We start from the raw sequence: 19,826 nt of genomic DNA, 5'->3' as shown, positions 1-19,826 counted from the left end.
AATTCCAAATCTTCAAAAACTGAAGGAGATCCAACTACTGATTTTTGAAAGCATGAATAGAATCTAAAAAAAAAGAAGGTCTATTGATTTTTTATTGGACGATGGGAATTATAGGAAAATTAGAGAGGTCTACAATTGGTTATTTGTAAAAGTAAGTTGGAGGTCTATTAAGTAGGGAGGTCCAAATGCCAAATTTGGAGGTATGAATAGAAACTCCCTTACCAAATTTACTCTTACTAAATAACATTTGAAATGTAAAAAGAATAAAAAATGAAAATAAAGTGAACATCAATAATTAATTAGTTTTTCACAACAATGACGAGAGCTCTTATTTCTCTCTCCTGGCAGCGGCAAACCCTAGTTTTAGTGTTTTCCTAGTCGAATCTTATGGCCTCCGATGTCTCCTACCCCTCGTGAAGCCTGTCTGTCATCCTCATCAAGGTCGTCCTTCCTCTCCGTTCAACCTATGGGTTGTGGCATCTGTTTCTTGCTGAATTGCTTATCAGATCGCGGTGGCGTTCACAGGGAGTTTGGCTGGGCTTGAAGATCTCTCATCAGAGGAGGATTTTCTCAGATGTGGGTTTGTGTGAGGTGATTCACATTTGGGACCCTAGATCTGGCACTTCTCTTTTGCGGGGGAGAAGGAGTTGCTGTGATGAAGCCAGAGACAGAGGAGGATGGCTTACGTCATTGGCTGGAGGCTTGCTCGGTTTGTTTGGACTCGTGGGTTTCAACGAGTGGCCTTTGAGTGGTGTGTTGTGTCTCTTCGGCGAGCCTCTCCTTTCTCTAGTGTTGGCCAATTCTCTACCTTCGGTGTTCCGACGGAGAGGGTTGGGTGGCTGGCGAAATATTGGGAGTATGGGTGACTTGGGGTGCCCAAAGTAATTTTAATTGGGCCTAGGTCTGAGCTTGTTTGTTGGGCTCTACAAGTGAGTGCGCTTTCTCTAGGCCTATGCACTCTTAGGCTCATATTTGGGACCCAGGTGGTTGTTGCTGCTTAATCCGGGCTCTAGTTCAATTTTGAATTGGAGTCTAGGTTTCATGGTTCTTGTTCTTGAGAGTTCGATCACTAATGTCCAAGTTTTTGACACCCTTGGTCACCTTCGTCCTCCCGGGAGCCTCACCTCGCTCTCTTGAGGTGTATCTCCCAAGTTATGGTTACGATCCTAGTTACGGTTACTACTATAACTTCGTTGCTGAATTGATATATGCAGTGCAGTTCTTGGTTTTTCAGTTTTTAGTCATGTTCGAAAAACATTTAGTCATACCCTGGTTACTTTTTAAAATTAGATGCGCTTGTGCATCATATTTTGTTTCATTGCTTTCTTTTTTATGTGTTTGCATTGCTCCATGTATTTATTAGTTTCACTTAGTAAAACTTATCGTCTTCCCCTTAGAAAAAAAAAACCATAATAAAAAATATAAAAAAACCCTACTTAGACGACTATTAAACCCTCAAACTTATTTCTCCGTGTGTATATACGAATCTAAGGCTAATCAATTAGTTCGAAGAGAATTACAACATCTTTCCTCTTTTTTTTTCCTTTTTTTGTATGAGACAGTTAACCTTTCTCCCAAGTTAATAAACAGCATTGTAAATAAGCTACAGTTTTACCTCCAAATTAAACTATACTCAATTTTCCTGCAAAATCCTAAAGGAAAACCCCAAAGGTGGTTGCCAAAAAATCCCACCAAGCCTTGCAAAACCCAGAGACCCACGTTTCCCCAAATGAACTTACTTTAACATTTTAACCAAAATCAAAATAAAATATCTCCAAAATTCAATATATTGTTTCTCTGGTGATCAAGCTCAAATGGAAAAGTCAGAGCTTCAACATCAAGTAGAAATTGAAAAACCAGTTTATGATTAATTATGGCTATACTTAACTATAATGTCCATAATAATGTCCATAAGATAAGTAATACCCATTGATAAAGATTAAGATAGGTTGGTACATATTACAGCAACTTTTGGTCAAAGACTCAAAAATAGTACAAATTACTTAAACCTGCTCAAGCTGAACATCCTTAGATATCAGAGGAACATAGTCTCCCAGATAAATAACCTCGAGGTGATCCGATAGAGCTGACTTGTCAATGTTTTCATGGTGGTACGATTTGCAGACGAAATAAAGCACCGTTTGGATGACCAGCAAAAACAGAATCAACTTAAGCAGCAACAACAAAAAGAGAACACCGAAGCCTATCCTGCCCATTATCCCAAACGCCCATCCATCCACAACCAATGCTTGAAATGAAAACTGAATAACGAAGGCTAAAGCAATGATCTTGATGAAGATGATTGAGACCACCCACATGTTCCCTCTGAGTAGCTTCTTGCTCTTGATCATGGCTTTGATCCCTTTCGTTTCTTCCAACACCGAGACGACGCTAGCCAGTTGCCAGATTATGGTCATGTACACGAACCCAACAGCGTACAAGATCAATAAAAAGATACCAGTTATGACGAAGACGTGGCCGTCTCCGCGTGTGCTGTATAAGAGAGCTAACCAAACAATTACGACTACTGTTGCCACTACGTTGTAGAGGAAGAAAGCCAGGAAGGTGCACAAGAAGGTGATCATCACGCGCTTCCAGACCCTTGGGACGACGCTCATGATCTTTCGGAAGGTGATTTCCCGGGCGGTGTATACGCATGCGATGGTGTATACCACGGCGGAGGTGGAAAGGAGGCCGAAGATGAGCATGGCAGTGAAGTAAGCAGCCTTGAAGAGCCAGAAGGTTACCCATTCTTTCGTGACGAGGTCTTTTGTTCTCTTGTAGAGAGGGCTGTATGGCCTCGTTTCGTCCAAGGCATATTCGCTCCGGAGGATCCTGGAGAAGAGGATGTTGGAGACTTCTATGTGAGCCAAGAAGATGAAGCTCAAAGGGAGGATCAAGGTCAAGCTGATTTGGCTGAAGATTTTTCTCCATTTGTATACAATCTTATATGATTCTTTGTAGATGCCAAAGAGACCAAGGAACTGCAACTCATCTTGTTCCCTATCCATATATAGTTGCAGCTTTTCCTTGAATGGGTTTCTGATTCAGAAAGACAAGTATAAGGTGAGAATAGAAGTTAATTGGGTTGTAGGAGGAGGAATATAGGAAACTAGATTGGACTTCATGATACAAAACTACCCTTGATTTTGCTGGAAACTAGTAGTCATTATCAATCAATGCTGTGCATTGACTGCATTCCAATTAGAAAATAGAATAAGTGAGATTTACCTACTAGCTAATGGAAATTCAATTACAGAGTCTCCCACAAGTTTAGAAGAGAGTATCATATTCTTCTTTTGATCAATAATTAAGCTCTAATAATTTAAGAATACTCTTTTGATTCTCATATTCCTAACCTTCATTTTTTTTTTATGAACCATTTTTATTTGGGTACAACCAAACTTAGAATGAGTATTTTTCAATCTTCTCATTTTACATTCTGAAGCATTCTTTTTCTAGATTATTCTTTAGAAATTTTTTTGTTACAATATCAACTAGTTAAGTCACAAGTCATTTTCAAAAAAGAAAAAAAAAATTGAGTCACAATTCATGACCAACCCTATATCTTATTCAATAAGAATAATTGGGAAAGTGTAAACTGAACACTTTTTTTTTTAAGAAAAAAAAAGTGTTAAACACATTTGTTCATCTAGAATTTCAAGCACTTGTTGGACTTGCCAACATTGGAAATAGTTCCTTCTTTATTTTGATCATAAACTTGGAAGAAGTTTGTGCATAATTAACAAGTTATGTGCATTAAGAAAAAGTTTGGAAACTTTTTAGCCTCTAATCCAATTCATTGTACACTAAATCCTAGTCTTAGCATTCTCACCAAAACCATATATAACCCAGGAACTTAATTGGGAAAACATTGAAGTGGTTAACCCTAACCCACCACATCTTCTGGTTGTTATTTTTTTTCCATCTAAATGAATACATTTTCATCTTTATCTAAAAAAAAAAGATTACAACTTTTTACTTCTTTTAAAAGAAAATGGCAGACTTGGAGTTCAAGGCCACTATAAGGGTACTTCTCAAAGAAGGTCTACATATAACATTGTCGTTCACGCCAAGGCGAGGAAACTGGCTGTTGTCAAAGTCGTTTTCCAAGTCTCTTCTTGCGATGTTGTGAAATCAATTGGTCATCCTAATCGTGCTCAGTCAACACGCTCATCCGGCCTTCCATGAAAATTCCTAATACTAATTCACAAATTCACCCCTTCGCCATTGCACCATATTTAGGCTATTCATCCTCTATTAAGAAGTCTAGAGGAGTGAGTTAGTAATTAAGCTGGATTCTAAACCACAAATTCCAAGTAGTTTTCACTATACTACATACACATTCATGAAACACTATCTTAACGTGATGCCTAATAAAAGGAGTATTGAAATTAGGTATACTATTTCATTATGGTGATAAAATATAGCAACAAAATATCCCACATATCGTATCTGATATAACTAAATGATGTGCAATTGAAAATATGCAAGGCCCCATCCATCATTTTTTTTTTTTTTGATCAATTAAGAACTTCATTAATAAACGAAGAATACAATGAGAAAGGGAAAAAAGATTCATCGAAACTTTTCCCACTTTAGACGCCAAAGTGGACGCCCATACTGACGCACTGGTGAGGCCGAACTAGGCCCCGACTCCAAACTTACTAGCAAACTAAACTAACAGACTAAACTGGTACCAAACAAAGTGGCAAACAACAAAACGTATTGGAGAGAGAGACCAAAACAATTCGCCTCACGCCCACCAGGCGCACTACCTCCCAAGTCCCCCCAGAATCCACCTGGCTAGCATTGATCGACCAGTCAACACTTGTCGTTGATTCGAACCCGACCAACAGGCACACTATACAGACAGACCTAGGACTAAAGAAATCCACCACCGTCATTTTCGCCGCCGCTCCAAAACGCCACCGCATCCAAAACCAAACCTGACAGGAAAGACCTCCTAGAAGGCCATAAGCACGTCGATTTCCGTCAAAACAACGGTTAAGACTTTTCGTTGACCCCAAACTAGGGAGGAACAACCCACAGGGCGGCCAAAGGATGACGGTCGCTGCCACTGCCCGTACTTATTAGCAAACCACCACCAAAACACAGATCCAAAGCTTGGTAGCTTCCGACCCAGACCACAACTCCCTTCAAGGCCACAGCACACCAGCCCACCACCGTCCCACCACCAAGATCAACGCATCACCGCCGCAACCAGAACCCGACCGCCACCACCCACCGAACGAAGGAGACCCCAGCCCTTTCGCCACAACACCACCACCAAGCACCAGTCAAAACGCCCAGATCCGACCGCCCTCCATCATCACTCCGACCATATCACCGGAGACCCAAACCAGATCCACCAATAGCAGCCACCAACCAAACCACATCGAACCACCGCAAGCAGCCAATAAGCATCGAAACGAAACCACTCACACGTCAATAAGGGACGGCGAGACTGAAAAACAACCCGTCCGACGACAGCGCCGCAAGGACGTGCCGCCGGACGAGTACAAGAGAGAGTTGGGGGAGTCCTAGGCGCGTGCGGCGCGTTCTAGGGTTTTTTTGACAATGAAGTCCCCATCCATCATTTGAAATTCAATTGTCTTTTTAATTTTCTAAATTTTATACAAATGGGTTGTAATTCTTCGAACTAGAAATTTTACATTTGAAAGTTAGACATAATTACATAAACAAGAGATAAAATGAGGCGGTTCGGGGTAGAGATTTTTTCCCCTATGTTTTCATTATCAGGTTAGTTTGTAAATGTTACAAAATTACATCTACTACTTAATAGTAGCAGCCCACTAGCACCATATGTGTGCAATTTAAATGCCTCGACATCATTCATGTACCAAATGACAAACAAAATAAAGAAATTCATCCTCTGTTATCAAAGATGGGTTGTGTAACCAAGAAAATAAAAAAATTGTTTTAGGGAATCAGAAATTGAGAGATAATCGTTGTGTATTCTCATTGATAATAAGGGCCTCTTTATATAGAGGATTACAATGCATAGAATCTCAATCATACAAGGAAAGTAATTCTACATTGATTAGGATTCTAGATCCTTCTAATTAAATCCTATTACCACTAGGTCAAGTAACCTAGAGTTTGGGCTAAACACAAATTAGGTTTTCCTTGAACACTCCCCCTTATGTTGCCCAAACGCGGTGCTTCTCTCGTTGCCTCGTTAAAAACCTTGCCGAGTAACAAAAACCCAGTGGGACAAAAATAATCTCGGTCGAAGGGGAAAAAGAGCACAACACACCCTTCACGTTTCGAGGTGAACATGTAGACATCTCCCCCTGATGTCTGCGTCTCCCCCTGATGTCTACGATCATGGGAGTTCAGATTATTTCCGCAAGCCAATTCTTGCCACATGTTTCTCGAACGTGGATTTGGGCAATGACTTAGTAAACAAGTCTGCCTCACTGTCCTCAGATTGAATCTAGTTCACTTTGATCTCGAGGAGAGTCTGTTGTTGCTGATTGTGCTTCGTGTTATCGCTTTTGATGTAGCCTTGCCTCATTTGTTCAAAACAAGCAGCATTATCCTAAATGCTCGTAGGCTCATCTGTGGTAGACTTCAAACCACAATTGTTCGAACATGCGTAATTATGAATCCAATCCATATTCATTCACGAACCACTTCATGAAGAGCAATGATCTCTGCATTATTCGAAGATATAGCGACTAGGGTCTATTCTGTAGACCTCCAAGATGTCACGGTCTTTTCCCATGGTGAACACTTAACCGGATTAGGAATGACCTTTGTGTGGGTCAGAGAGATACCCAACATCAGCAAAACCTTCCAAAACACATGTCGTTTTGGGATGGGGATAGTGGACGCAAGCCAGGGTTGGCGGTGTACCTGGTGTGTGATGGGTCTGAATCCATCATCTCTTCGTATGGATAGAACAAGCCCATATCACTCATACATCTCAAGTATCGAAAGATATCTTTTACACCAATCCAATGGCGTCGCGTTGGCGCAGAGCTAAATCTAGCTAACAAGTTCACAACATATGAGATGTCCGGTCTTGTGCATTGGGATAAGTACAATAATGCGCCTATTGTACTAAGTAAGGCACTTCTGCCTCTAGCACATCTTCGTCATCATCCTTTCGACGAAGAGGATCCTTTTCAGGATCAAGACTACGGACGATCATGGGTGTGCTTGAAGGCTTGACCTTGTCAAAATGCCTAAGCATCTATCGACACGATGCTCAAGTTCCAAACCGAGACATAATCGTGTTTTCCCAAAATCCTTCATCTCAAACTCGGATTACAAGTGTTCAGCGGTTTCCCTTAACTCTTTAAGGGCTTCTAATGAAGATCATGTCCAACATGAACCGCGATAGAATCCGAAACTTGTCATAGAAACGCGTGGGCATATCCCTTCCCAATCAAGTAGTCACTTTAGTGAGCGTTTCAACCTTATTGTAAACGCGCTCCATGGTCTAGAGCCACTTGACTTGGGTAAATGAAGTTCGCCATGAACCTTCATGTATATTCCATATCTAGATCCCTATAGAGATACGTAGTGACCATATTTGTAAGCTGCATGTTCAGTGATTCGGAAACTACCAAACTGACAGGGTAGTGGAGTGCAATGACATCCATTACGAGAGAATATGTCTCATCGTAGTCGATTCCAGGGCGTTTTATGAGAAGCCTTGCGCCATAAGGCGAGATTGCCATCTCTTTTTCTCATCACGCTTTCTAACGAAGACCCATTAGTCAACAGGTTTTATGTTAGGAGGTGTTGGCATCTCTAGCTCGAAAACCTTCCTCTTCGTTAGAGAATCCATCTTAACCTGGATCGCATCTTTCCATTTAGGCCAAAAACTCTCTACGTTGGTATTCATTCATCAACGGAGCGTGGTTCGATATCATCTGACTCAACAAACTCATGCGCAACAAAATACGCAACTACATCACCAATTATGATGGAGTTTCTATCCCACGTCTCATGTACACTAGTGTAATTTTCATAGAGCTCTATATTCTCAGGAATAGGTTCTGACGTTGAGGCGTCCCCCAACGATAACCATAACCTGGAAGATACTCATGAGACGGATTTTGAGTGTCGATGATCAAAGGATTGGAATGTGCCAAAGTATCCTTCGAACCCACGGACCTCCCAAGCATCCTAGCTGGGGCCATGGCTTGTAACGCCAGAGTGCCACTCTCTTTGGCGTTGGCGCCATGCCTACCTCCGTGTAGGGTGGCGCTATATCCTCTCGTAGGGACGTCCTTCCTTGCAGGCATGTTTGCAGCATATTTGTGTGATCTCGTCACTTTAATAGGGATCGAGATGAGACATAGTGGGGACAGGCCACGACAATTTCTGTCGTTCCTGTTGAACATTCGTGTTCTTATCTCCCCTGAATGACGGGAAGACTGTCTCATTAAAGTGACATCCGCAAATCTAGCGGTAAGGAGATCGCCTAGCAAGGGCATTAAGTGGCGGACGATGGTTGGAGTCTCAAATCCAACGTAGTTGCCCATCCATCTGTAAGGACCTATCATAGCGCGCTGTGGCGGCGCAATGGGCACATAAATAGCTCACTCAAATGTGCGTAAGTACAAAATACGTGTACCCAGTCACTAGCTGTAACGCATAGGTACATTGAGTGGCGGTAGGTCGTAGACGAATTTGCATAGCTGCATGCGATATTGCATCACCCCAAGCGGATGTAAGAAGATTGGTGCGCATTGCCAATGTTCGGACTACCATCGTAGTTGTTTCCGCGAGACCAATTGGGTGTGTACATGGGAATGTGATGTCCAACATCAAGCCCATTGCAATATCCATCGAAAGTCTTTCGATGTAAACTCTCTAGCATAGTCAAATCCAATTGACTGAATAGGATGATCTGGGGAGTGACCCATTGTCATATGATATGAGCTAGGAGTGTAGCGTAAGCAGCATTTATAGGTGGACAATGGCACAACACGTGACCATCGTGTTTGCGTGTCAACCAATATCATGAAATATTTAAGCATCCGCAAGTTGGTTGAATCAATCCACAAAATCCCTACGGATTATTTGTAAGAACAGAATGAGTATTGTCATATCCTTTGCAGAGGACGATCTCAGTCCTAATTTCCCTAAGGAACGGGCTTTGTAAAGATGTCTGTGTGAAGTCTTTGTAGACGGATCATCATATCATGACTAGGATGATCGATCCTGTCGTGACAAAACCAATATGTGTCTAAATCCGAGAGATCTTCTCTTATAACTTTTATTGGATTAATAGCTCGAATAGTGACATAGAGTCCACTAGAGAGACACATAAACTTCTCTAAGATGCGTCTTTGTTCGCAATCATTAGAGGCAATGCAAAGGAACTCATTTCCGTTCTCTACATGCATTGTCGCATGGAATTCGTTGGCTATTCATAGGGTACGATTTGCCCTAAGAGCGTAGAGAGTTTATGTGACAGCTGTAATCAAGGTGCCATTTGGCAAGTGGAACTTGGGCTATTCCATGTCCCTGAATTAATATTGATGGCCTAGCCATCATAGTCACAAAGTCATATGCTCAGAATCAAAATGGAGTCATAATGGAAAGAACTCGAAATTTTATTCATAAGCCAACGGAGTACATCATCGTTTCTATGATCAAAGAAAATCTAATCCAATAAAGGTAATATGGCAATCGCCTACATCTCTTGGAAAATAAAGACTTAAACAGAATTGGCGATCTATTGATTCCAGCCAGATTTGTAGTCTGCAACCCTTCACTCTAGATCATCTTCTTGATCTTCTTGTTCCACATAGTGAGCTTCTCTTGCTTCACAATATGCTTTGTAGGCGGTGACAAGTTCTTCACGAGCTCTACAAATGTGTGCCCAATGCTCAGACACTCCACATCGAGAACATACATCTCTTTGCTCGAACTCCATTGATTGAGGCGCTTTGAAAGCGTCATTTATATGGCTCTTAGTGTTGGTGGCGCCACCAACATGGCCAGAGGCGTTGCCTCCCTCTCTCTTTCCACGTTTACCTCTTCGGTTCCATGTTCGCCTATTTTGGCGGTTACCTTCCCAAGTAGAGCGATTATATGGATCAGAATGTCCAGAAGTATACCTAAGATTAGGGTTTCACTCTTGGCGCCCTCTCTTAGAGGTGCGACTATAATTGGATTCCGGAATATGCTCTGTTTCCACGGATCTCGAATTATAGTTCTTCACAAGGATATTGTCATGCTTTTCAGCGACATTCATAGCTCCAATGAGCTCATGAAACCTTGTGATCCGTCTTGCATATACATCGATTCGATAGTTCTTAGCAACCATCAATGCAGAGACGGGGAAGGTAGAGAGCGTCTTCTCAATCAACATCGCATCTGTGATCTCTTTACCACAGAATTCCATTAAGGATTTAATGCGAAGTGCTTCCGAGTTATAGTCAAGAACTGACTTGAAATCACAGAAGCGGAGGTATGCCATCTCACTTCTAGGTCAGGAAGCAAGGAGTCACGGACGTTGCCAAATCTTTCTTCGAGCGAGACCCACAGCCTTCTGGGGTCTTCTTCATTCATATACTCGTACTGGAGCGAATCATCCATATGACGAGTCATTAGGATGATGGCTTTCGCCTTATTTGCCTCTAAGACTGCTCTATTTGCTTCCAAAGCTTGAGCTTGCTTAACAGTTATCACGTCCTGGCTAGGCTCGAGAATCATATTCAAGATTCCTACAGCCTTGAGATGCTGGCGGATATCACGAACCCACCTGTGATATCCAGAGCCAATTGTTCCCAATGGAGCAAAGTCCAATTTGTTCAGGTTACTCATCCTGAAAGAGAACAAGAAATTAGGGTTAGTTTCGGAGCGAAAAGGGCTACCACGAAAAACTTATTAAATTTCTGAGCGTAGTCGCTTCCAAGAAATTAGGGATTTTTCCGAGCGTAGTCGCTTCCAGGAAAATCTGATTCCAAGAGGGGTTTTGGATTAGATCGAAACAATGATGTAAGTGGTCGATCATAAATTCTCTACAAACTCTAAGTTTGGAGATCTCAACAAGCTCTAAGCTTGGAGTGAGCAAGAACCCCCACAGTTCGGCTTAATTTGGTCTCCCCTATAATGAAGAAAGGGGGGTAGAAGAAGGGAGGTTGCAAGTCCCCGAGAAAAAGAAGAGAAATTGAAATAAAAACTCAAAAACGGGAAATTTTAGTAAACCATACCTCTTAGGATTGCGGATCGCATTCGATCCTCATTGTAGGATTGCAAACAAGCTTCAGTTCTAGGCGAATCAAACTTGTTGAAATTCGGAGCAGATTCACTTCTAAACAGCTCCCACTCCGATTGGTGTACAGGTTACAAAATGTCTCCAATAAGGCTGAAATTTGAAATTCAGAAAGAAGAGACCTAGGCGAACAACTTTGATGAAGGAAGAATTTTGATCTGAAAATCCGAAATAGAAGTTTCGGGGCTTGCAAACTGACTGATATGCACAGGAACGAGCATGCTGAACAGCTCCCACCTTGAATACTGTACAGGTCTCAAAACTTCTCCAATAGGGCTGAAATTTTGAGGTCAGATAGAGGAGATAGAGATGAACAACTTTGATGAAGAAAGTATTTTGATCAGAGGTCCCGAACAAGACGTTTCGGGGCGTGCAAGCAGGCTGATCTGCACAAGAACGAGCGAGCTGCTATGCTGCAGGGGCAGCAGGAGTGCCGCAATGCTGCATGGGCAGTAGGTGGCACATGGGTGCGCAAGGGCTGCAGGGGCAGCTTACGGCATGGTTAGCAAGGGCTAGGAGCTTGCGGCTGTTTTGGTGAGAAGAGTTTTGGTTTTTAGGGCTAGGGTTAGCACTCGTGCTGATAACGTGTTTTAGGGAATCAGAAATTGAGAGATAATCGCTGTGTATTCTCATTGATAATAGGGGCCTCTTTATATAGAGGATTACAATGCATAGAATCTCAATCATACAAGGAAAGTAATTCTACATTGATTCGGATTCTAGATCCTTCTAATTAAATCCTATTACCACTAGGTCAAGTAACCTAGAGTTTGGGCTAAACACAAATTAGGTTTTCCTTGAACAAAAATAAAATAAAAGATGGGCTTTTATGAAAACAAACCGTCAGCCTTCCACACTAACCCCAATTCATAGTTCTTTATTGGTTGCCCTATTGCTAAATTCTACTTCAACTGCAAATCAACCTAAAACAAACAAAGGGCAACATATAGATTTTTTTACATCGGCCAATGTAAATCGAGGAATTGAAGACTTTAGGAGACTTGCTGCTTCTAGAGACGTTGCTGCTCGATTTGACTCTAGATTCGATTAGATTTGATGGATGTTATTGAAGCTCGATCTGTTTTTAGACTGGTAATCATGTAAAGATGGATTCTCTAGTGAAAGAGATGGAAATGGGCACTTTGATGGTTAGGTTGTATTCATATGCAGCCGCTTCAGAGGTGGACCAAATGACGGAGGTTTTGCTGAAGAAAGGGAAGAGGAAGAGGAAGAAGAAAAACTGACAAAGAAAGAAAAGAAAAAAAACATCTGAAGAAGACACCAAATTAAAAACAATTATTAATGAAGAATGTCGGGCCTATCAGGCATTTTGTTTAAAAAAAGAAACAAAATCTAGGACTGGGACTGAACTGGGTTTGACAAAGGCCCGGCCCGATCCCGTCCAAACCCACGACTGACTGGCCCGGCCCGTTGACGACTGCTACGGTTTCCTCAAATGAATTTACTTTTAACATTTTAACCAAAATCAAAATAAAATATTTCCAAAATTCAATATATTGTTTCTCGATCTGGTGATCAAGCTCAAATGGAAAAGTCAGAGCTTCAACATCAAGTAGAAATAGAAAAACCAGTTTATGATTAATTATGGCTATACTTAACTATAGTGTCCATAAGAAAAGTAATACCCATTGATCAAGATCAAGATAGGCATGTACGTATTACAGCAATTTTTGGTCAAAGATTCAAAAACAGTACCAATTACTTAAACCTGCTCGAGCTGAACATCCTTAGACTTCAGAGGAACATAGTCTCCCAGATAAATAACCTCGAGGTGATACGACAGGGCCGACTTGTCGATGTTTTCATGGTGGTAAGATTTGCAGACGAAGTAAAGCACCGTTTGGATGACCAGCAGAAACAGAATCAACTTAAGCAGCAGCAACAATAAGAGAACACCGAAGCCTATCCTGCCCATTATCCCAAACACCCATCCATCCACAACCAATGCTTGAAATGAAAACTGAATAACGTAGGCTAAAGCAACGATCTTGAAGAAGATGATTGAGGCCACCCACATGTTCCCTCTGAGTAGCTTCTTGCTCTTGATCATGGCTTTGATCCCTTTCGTTTCTTCCAACACCGAGACAACGCTAGCCAGTTGCCAGATTATGGTCATGTACACGAACCCAATAGCGTACAAGATCAATAAAAAGATAAAAGTTATGAAGAAGGCGAGGCCGCCGTCTCCGCTGTTGCTGTATAAGAGAGCTAAGCAAACAATTCCGACTACTACTGCCACTATGTTGTAGAGCAAGAAAGCCAGGACGGTGCACAAGAAGGTGATCATCACGCGCTTCCAGACCCTTGGAACGACGCTCATGATCTTCCGGAAGGTGATTTCCCGGGCGGTGTATACGCATGCGATGGTGTACACCACGGCGGAGGTGGAGAGGAGGCTGAAGATGAGCATGGAAGTGAAGTAAGCAGCCTTGAAGAGCCAGAAGGTTGCCCTTTCTTTGGTGAGGACGTCATTTATTCTCTTGTAGCGAGCGGTGTCTGGTATCGTTTTGTCCAAGGCGCTTTCGCTGTGGATGATCCTGAAGAAGAGGATGTTGGAGACTTCCATGTCAGCCAAGAAGATGAAGCTCAAAGGGAGGATCAAGGTCAAGGTAATTTGGCTGAAGATTTTTCTCCATTTGTATACAATCTTGTAGGATTCTCTGTAGATGCCAAAGAGACTAAGGAACTGCAACTCATCTTGTTCTCTATCCATAGTTGCAGCTTTTCCTTGAATGGGTTTACTTTCTGAATCAGAGAGACAAGTATATATGAGGTGGGAATAGAAGTTAATTGGGTTGTAGGAGGAGGAATATAGGAAACTAGATTGGACTTTATGATACAAAAATACCCTTGATTTTGCAGGAAACTAGTAGTCATTATCAATGTTGTGCATTCCAATTAGAAAATAGAATAAGTGAGATTTAAATACTAGCTAATAGAAAGTCAATTACACGGTCTCCCACACAGGTTTAGAAGTGAGTAGTCTATCATATTTTTCTTTCGATCAATAATTAAACTCTAAGAATTTAAAAATACTCTGTTTCATCCTCATATTCCTAACCTTCATTTTTTTATGAACCATTTTTTATTTGATTACAACTGAACTTAGAATGAGTATTTTTCAATCTTCTTATTTTGCATTCAGCAGCATTCTTTTTCTAGATTATTCTTAAGAAATGTTTTTTTTTTTTAACAATATTATCTAGTTAAGTCAGAAGTCATTTTCCAAAAGGAAAAAAAAATAATTTAGTCACAATTCATGACAAACGCTATATCTTATTCAATAAGAATATCTATAGGGGAAGTGTAAACTAGACACTCAAAAGAAAAAGAAAAAATTAACACAATTGTTCATCTAGAATTTCAAGCATTTGTTGGACTTGCCAAGATTAGAAAAAGCTCCTTCTTTATTTTGATCATAAACTTGGAAGAAGTTTGTGCATAATTAACAAGTTATCTGCATTAAGAAAAATTAAGTTTGGAAACTTTTTAGCCTCTAATCCAATTCATTGTACACTAAATCCTAGCTTAGCATTCTCACCTAAACCATAACCCAGGAACTTAATTCGGAAAACATTGGAGTAGTCAAAAAATAATAAGATAAAAGAAAAAGATTACTACTTTTTGCTTTTAAAAGAAAATGGCATTCTTGGAGTTCAAGGCCACTATAAGGGTACTTCTCAAAGAAGGTCTGCATAGAACAATGTCGTTCACTCCAAGGCGAGGAAATTGGTTGTTGTCACTTGTCAAAGTCATTTTCCAAGTCTTCTTGCGATGTTGTGAACTTAGTTGGCCGTCCTAATCGTGCTCAGTCAACACGCTCATCCGGCCTTCCATGAAAATTCCTCATACTAATTTACAAATAAACCCCTTGGCCATTGACCCCTATTTAGGCTATTCATCCTCTATTTTAGGGGTCATCATGTGCCGGGCTAGGGCCGGCCCTACCCTAAATTTTAGGGCTTAGGGTCGAGTCGGGCTGAGCCTAGTCAAAGTCAACAAAAATTTGGGGCAGGTAGGGTCGAGCCGGGGCATCAATATGCTAACATTTACCCGCCCGAAAGACCCGAGCCACTAGGGTCGAAAGGGCTGACCATCCGAATAGGGCCAAAATGGGCCTTAATTTGTTTAACAAAAAGAAATATATATTTTTTATTTTTTATCTCAAAATGTAGCTCAATGGTTATATAGGTAATAAAAGACTCATTATTTTTTGTTGATCATATTTAATATATATATATATATATATAATTCTCAAATATATATATATATATTGGAATTAACTTAAAAGTTATAACATTTATAAATATTAGTTAAGATGGTTATATTCAATTAACTATCTCTCTAAATCTCTCAAAATTAATTGTTGTTTAACAAAGGAAACAAAAATTAAAGAAAATAAAACTTAGGAAATCAATTACAAAAAAGAGATAAGTTGTATGTATAGACTAAAGAGAAACATATTTAAAAAATAGAAAAAATAGAAAATTATTAGGGCTTAATTGGGCGGGCTCCGGCCCGGCCCTAATAGGCTCAAACGGGCTGGGCTGTAGGGTAGGGCCGGGCTTTATTTGCATGACCCTTACCCTACCCTATCGGAGAAAGGGTAGGGCCGGCCCGCCTTAATGTAAGGGTCGGGCGGACTTAGGGCCGAAGGACTAAATGATGAGGCCTACTCTATTTAAGAAGTCCAGAGGGGTGAATTAGTAATTAAGCTAGATTCTAAACCACAAATTCGATGTAGTTTTCACTATACAACATACACATGAAACACTATCTTAATGTCATGCCTCATAAAAGAGGTATTGAAATGAGGTATACTATTCCATTATGGTTATAAAATATAGGCTCTAAATACTGTTTTAGAATTGATGTATGACATTTGGTGACATAAGATGATTGGTTTCCACAAATTCCATAGGAAATAGTAGGGCAAGAGAATGTTAACACTAACTCGCTCCCATAGAAAATATCGGATTTTAAAAAAGATATGTATTGACCTTCATTTTCTTCATCTTGGTCGCCCCACTTCCACTTCGTCTAAAAGATCGATTTCCAAATAACCCATTCAAATTAACAATTTTATGTATTGACCAGTCAGTGGACCTAGCTTGGTTCTTTTTTATTTTCTGGTTTTATTTTATTTTTACCATCTATGATTTGTGGTACTATGCAATTAATAAATCCCTGCCTTTGTTTAGTAGGGCTAAGTGGTCGGTCTATGCACTTAATGTGTCTTGTCTGGCCTAGCGAGGCGGTGTACCATTATTAGATGAGAGCAACCTCCTAGTGGCAGAATGAAAACAAGTGTCGCTGGATTTATTCTCCGATGGCAACATAGGAGGAAAACTGTGATTATGGTAATTATGTTTCATGATTGTAATCGAGTTATCCTTCCGTTATATCACTGCTATGTCAAAGCAAATGGAGTAGTCAATAGAACACTGTTTGTTAATTTATGCTTGTTAGAATACATGAATTCTATAGAGACTCCTAATATTATTTCGGGACGTTCTGTCGATAATAATTGTAATCAGGGGTTTAGGCTCAATATCCCCCCGTATTCGGCAGTTTAATTAATTAAGACTTGAGCACAGCCGCATCAGCCCTTTATTTTCAAAAAAAAAAAAAAAGGTTTATGTCTCAATTAATCCTTTCAGAATAATCAATACCAATCATAAAAGAAAGAACTTCATCAAGAAATAATAGTGTAATTGATATATAAAAAAAATTAAAAAAATTCCGCCTATGTTACTGAAGGGATGATGGAACTTTTGATATCATAATCCTAACTCATTTTGTAGGCCATTTTCTCAAGGGCTTATGATATTATTTATAAGAACAATGGTGTGTCCTTTTTTTCTATTATTTTTTTTTAAAGGAAACAGAATCAGGTTCCATTAATAATAACGACATCTCTTGGTCAAGCTAAAGGGATTCGAAAATCCCTCAAATTACATCTCGATGTACAAATCAGCCTGCATAGAGCAAAGCTACCAAAAACAAAATAAACCAAACTAAAAAGGAAAATGCAAAAAGTGAAAAAACCCTATACCTATCCTACTCTAAATCAAAGCAACCAACATGACAAGCATTGACGCCTAGAATCTTCATTGGTGTACATCGCTACTCATCAGTCAGCACACAACAACGATCAAAGGCAGAATAAGGCAGGAGCTGAGCAAAGCTCAATTATTCAAAACAAAAACAAATTTAGAGATCTGTCACTCCCCCGAAAGCCCACAAACAGGCCTAATCCAACAAAGGAAAGTGGAAAGAGAGTGGGCTAGCCTAGCCAGGCCATAAGCAGCAGCCCAGGTGGGCAGAGGCCCAAAGCTAGAGCCCATCTCCTGCTTCTCACCTCCCCAGACCCGCTTGAGGGAACGGCCTCCGGTCACCAGTCTAGCGGCTGGCCGCGATCCTCCAGCATTGTCGTGGTCTAGGGAGGAAGCTCTTGGACCTCTACCTAGATCAACATCGCACAAGCCGCAGCCTCCAAAATTAGACCGAAACGACCAACCTCGGCTGGATCAGATCGGAACAACCTCCGCAACTTGAACCCAGATCCAACCACCATCACAGTCCAACACCCTCAACCACGAACAGAGCCTAGCACACCCAGACACCAACGCCGTCGACCACCCTTGCCCTCACGGGATCAAAGCCTGTCACCACCTGGATCGATCACCAACGCCGTCGAAAGAAGACACCGCAGAAACGCCATCTCTCCTTCGCCGTCCTGCCATTGCCGTCACCCCTGCCAATACACGAAACCCTAGGTTTCACCTTTCAAGGTCGCACCGCGAAACTCGGAGGCCAGCTGAATGTGAAGAATTAAGAATAAAAACAATGGTATGTTAATTAACATTTCTCATACATGTCATATTTCATGTAATTTTACTATTTTTAAGACTCATGTTATCACTTTAACAAATCATGTGATAATTAAGAAAAAATCTTGTTAAGGTAAATAATGTCCTTATTAGAGTAAAGTACGTTGTGCTTGGAGAAATAAACTCTTAAATGTTGTAATTTTATGTATACCATATATTAACACATTGTAGAATTTCCTCTGAAAATAAATACTTCAGAATTGTGCAAATGTCTTTTAGCTACTGTTTTGTAGCAAACATGAGGATCGGGGATCATATTCGGAGATAACAAGGTTGTTAGTTCAGTTTCTTGGATTTATTAAGAAGGTTTAACTTTTATCCGCAATCTGTCTTTGTCCCCTAAAGTATAATGACAGTAAAGCAAATTCCTTCCAGAATAAAGACAGAAGATGGCCGGTCTTTACCACAGCAGAGGACAACAATTCCAGTGACTGACAGTGGAAGCAATGCAGAATTGAGTTTACCTATTTAACTTGTGTGCTCTAGTATCCAGGACAAGAATTATAAGATATCAAATAATGAAAGTTCCAGTTTATATGTCCTAGAAATTCAGCTGTAACAGTAAGAACAGCTACAAAGATAGGCTATCTGTCTTCAAACCAAAGCAGTACAAAATTTCAAATGCGTCGGCATGAGCAAGAGGCACACAGAGAAAATTACCAATGTGTAGGCTAGATCATATGACATTAGTAAAAGAATCATATATGTAAGCAACTTTTCAAGTAGAAGTCTATTAATGCTATAGATAATTAGGTATATCATGGATATGTAATTTACAATTGTCAGAATCATTCAATCATATAACCAATTTCATGTAAATTATGCTAACAGCAGCCCATTTGTGATAGCCATGCACATTAGAACGTATGGTATGGACAGGCAGCCAAGACAGCAACTCAACAAGCATGTTGAAGGCATTGATAAAGATCTGCATTAAATGTTTAACCAACAACACCAAAACAATCTGTAACTTAGCAATCGCGATTTGTCACTCTAGGCACGTTTGTACATTCCGTCGCGGACGTCCGTGAGCCTTTTATTCTCTCTCTTGCACATGCCATCGACAACCAAACTGAAGGTAAAATATCAATTGCACAAGTTTGGCACGGTGGTCTCAGCGCCTGATTTGTATCGGTGAGCAAGGTTTGATGCTTGATGGGAGACTAACGGATGGAGTACAAATTATTGGATAGAGCATATTTAGCAAACTTTCTATTTTAACTCCTTAGCTATTTTAGAGAGCATGTTTAACATTTTATCTATTTTAGCAGCTGCACCAGACTCCTAAGTGACTCTCCATTATAACTTTAGCTATCTCGCTCCTAAATATAGAGAGCGAGATGAGGCTCTCTATAATTTAAAACATTCATTTTGAGTTATTTTATACAAATTATACATACATTTAAACTATTTAATATTCATTTAAAAAGTAATATAAATTCAAAATTAGCTAAAATAAAGAGCATTGATACAGACGTAATTCTAAAGTGGCTAGCTAAACTGACTTTTTAGTTATTTTGGCTAAAATTTGACTAAAAAATAGCTAGCATTGCTAAAGATGCTCTAAGAAATAACAGTGTAGAGATGTTCTTGATGAAATTAATAGAGTAAAGGCTGAACTGATTTCATCCCAAATTTTAGGGTAG

The 19,826-nt window shown here is 40.3% G+C and overlaps 2 protein-coding genes across 2 annotated transcripts; both read right to left on the bottom strand.

Moving 5' to 3' along the window:
- Positions 1-2,003: 2,003 nt before the first annotated feature.
- Positions 2,004-3,011, bottom strand: LOC112171325. Its single transcript, XM_024308525.1, has one exon. The coding sequence runs from the start codon at positions 3,009-3,011 to the stop codon at positions 2,004-2,006; it is 1,008 nt and encodes a 335-aa protein (XP_024164293.1).
- Positions 3,012-12,989: 9,978 nt separating this feature from the next.
- On the bottom strand, positions 12,990-14,000 carry LOC112171324. Its single transcript, XM_024308524.1, has one exon. The coding sequence runs from the start codon at positions 13,998-14,000 to the stop codon at positions 12,990-12,992; it is 1,011 nt and encodes a 336-aa protein (XP_024164292.1).
- Positions 14,001-19,826: the final 5,826 nt, after the last annotated feature.

Source organism: Rosa chinensis, chromosome 6 (genome assembly GCF_002994745.2).
Source record: "Rosa chinensis cultivar Old Blush chromosome 6, RchiOBHm-V2, whole genome shotgun sequence".
Lineage (NCBI taxonomy): Eukaryota > Viridiplantae > Streptophyta > Magnoliopsida > Rosales > Rosaceae > Rosa > Rosa chinensis.
The sequence above is the reverse complement of the archived record's forward strand: the minus strand, read 5'-3'. Positions and strand labels throughout refer to the sequence as shown.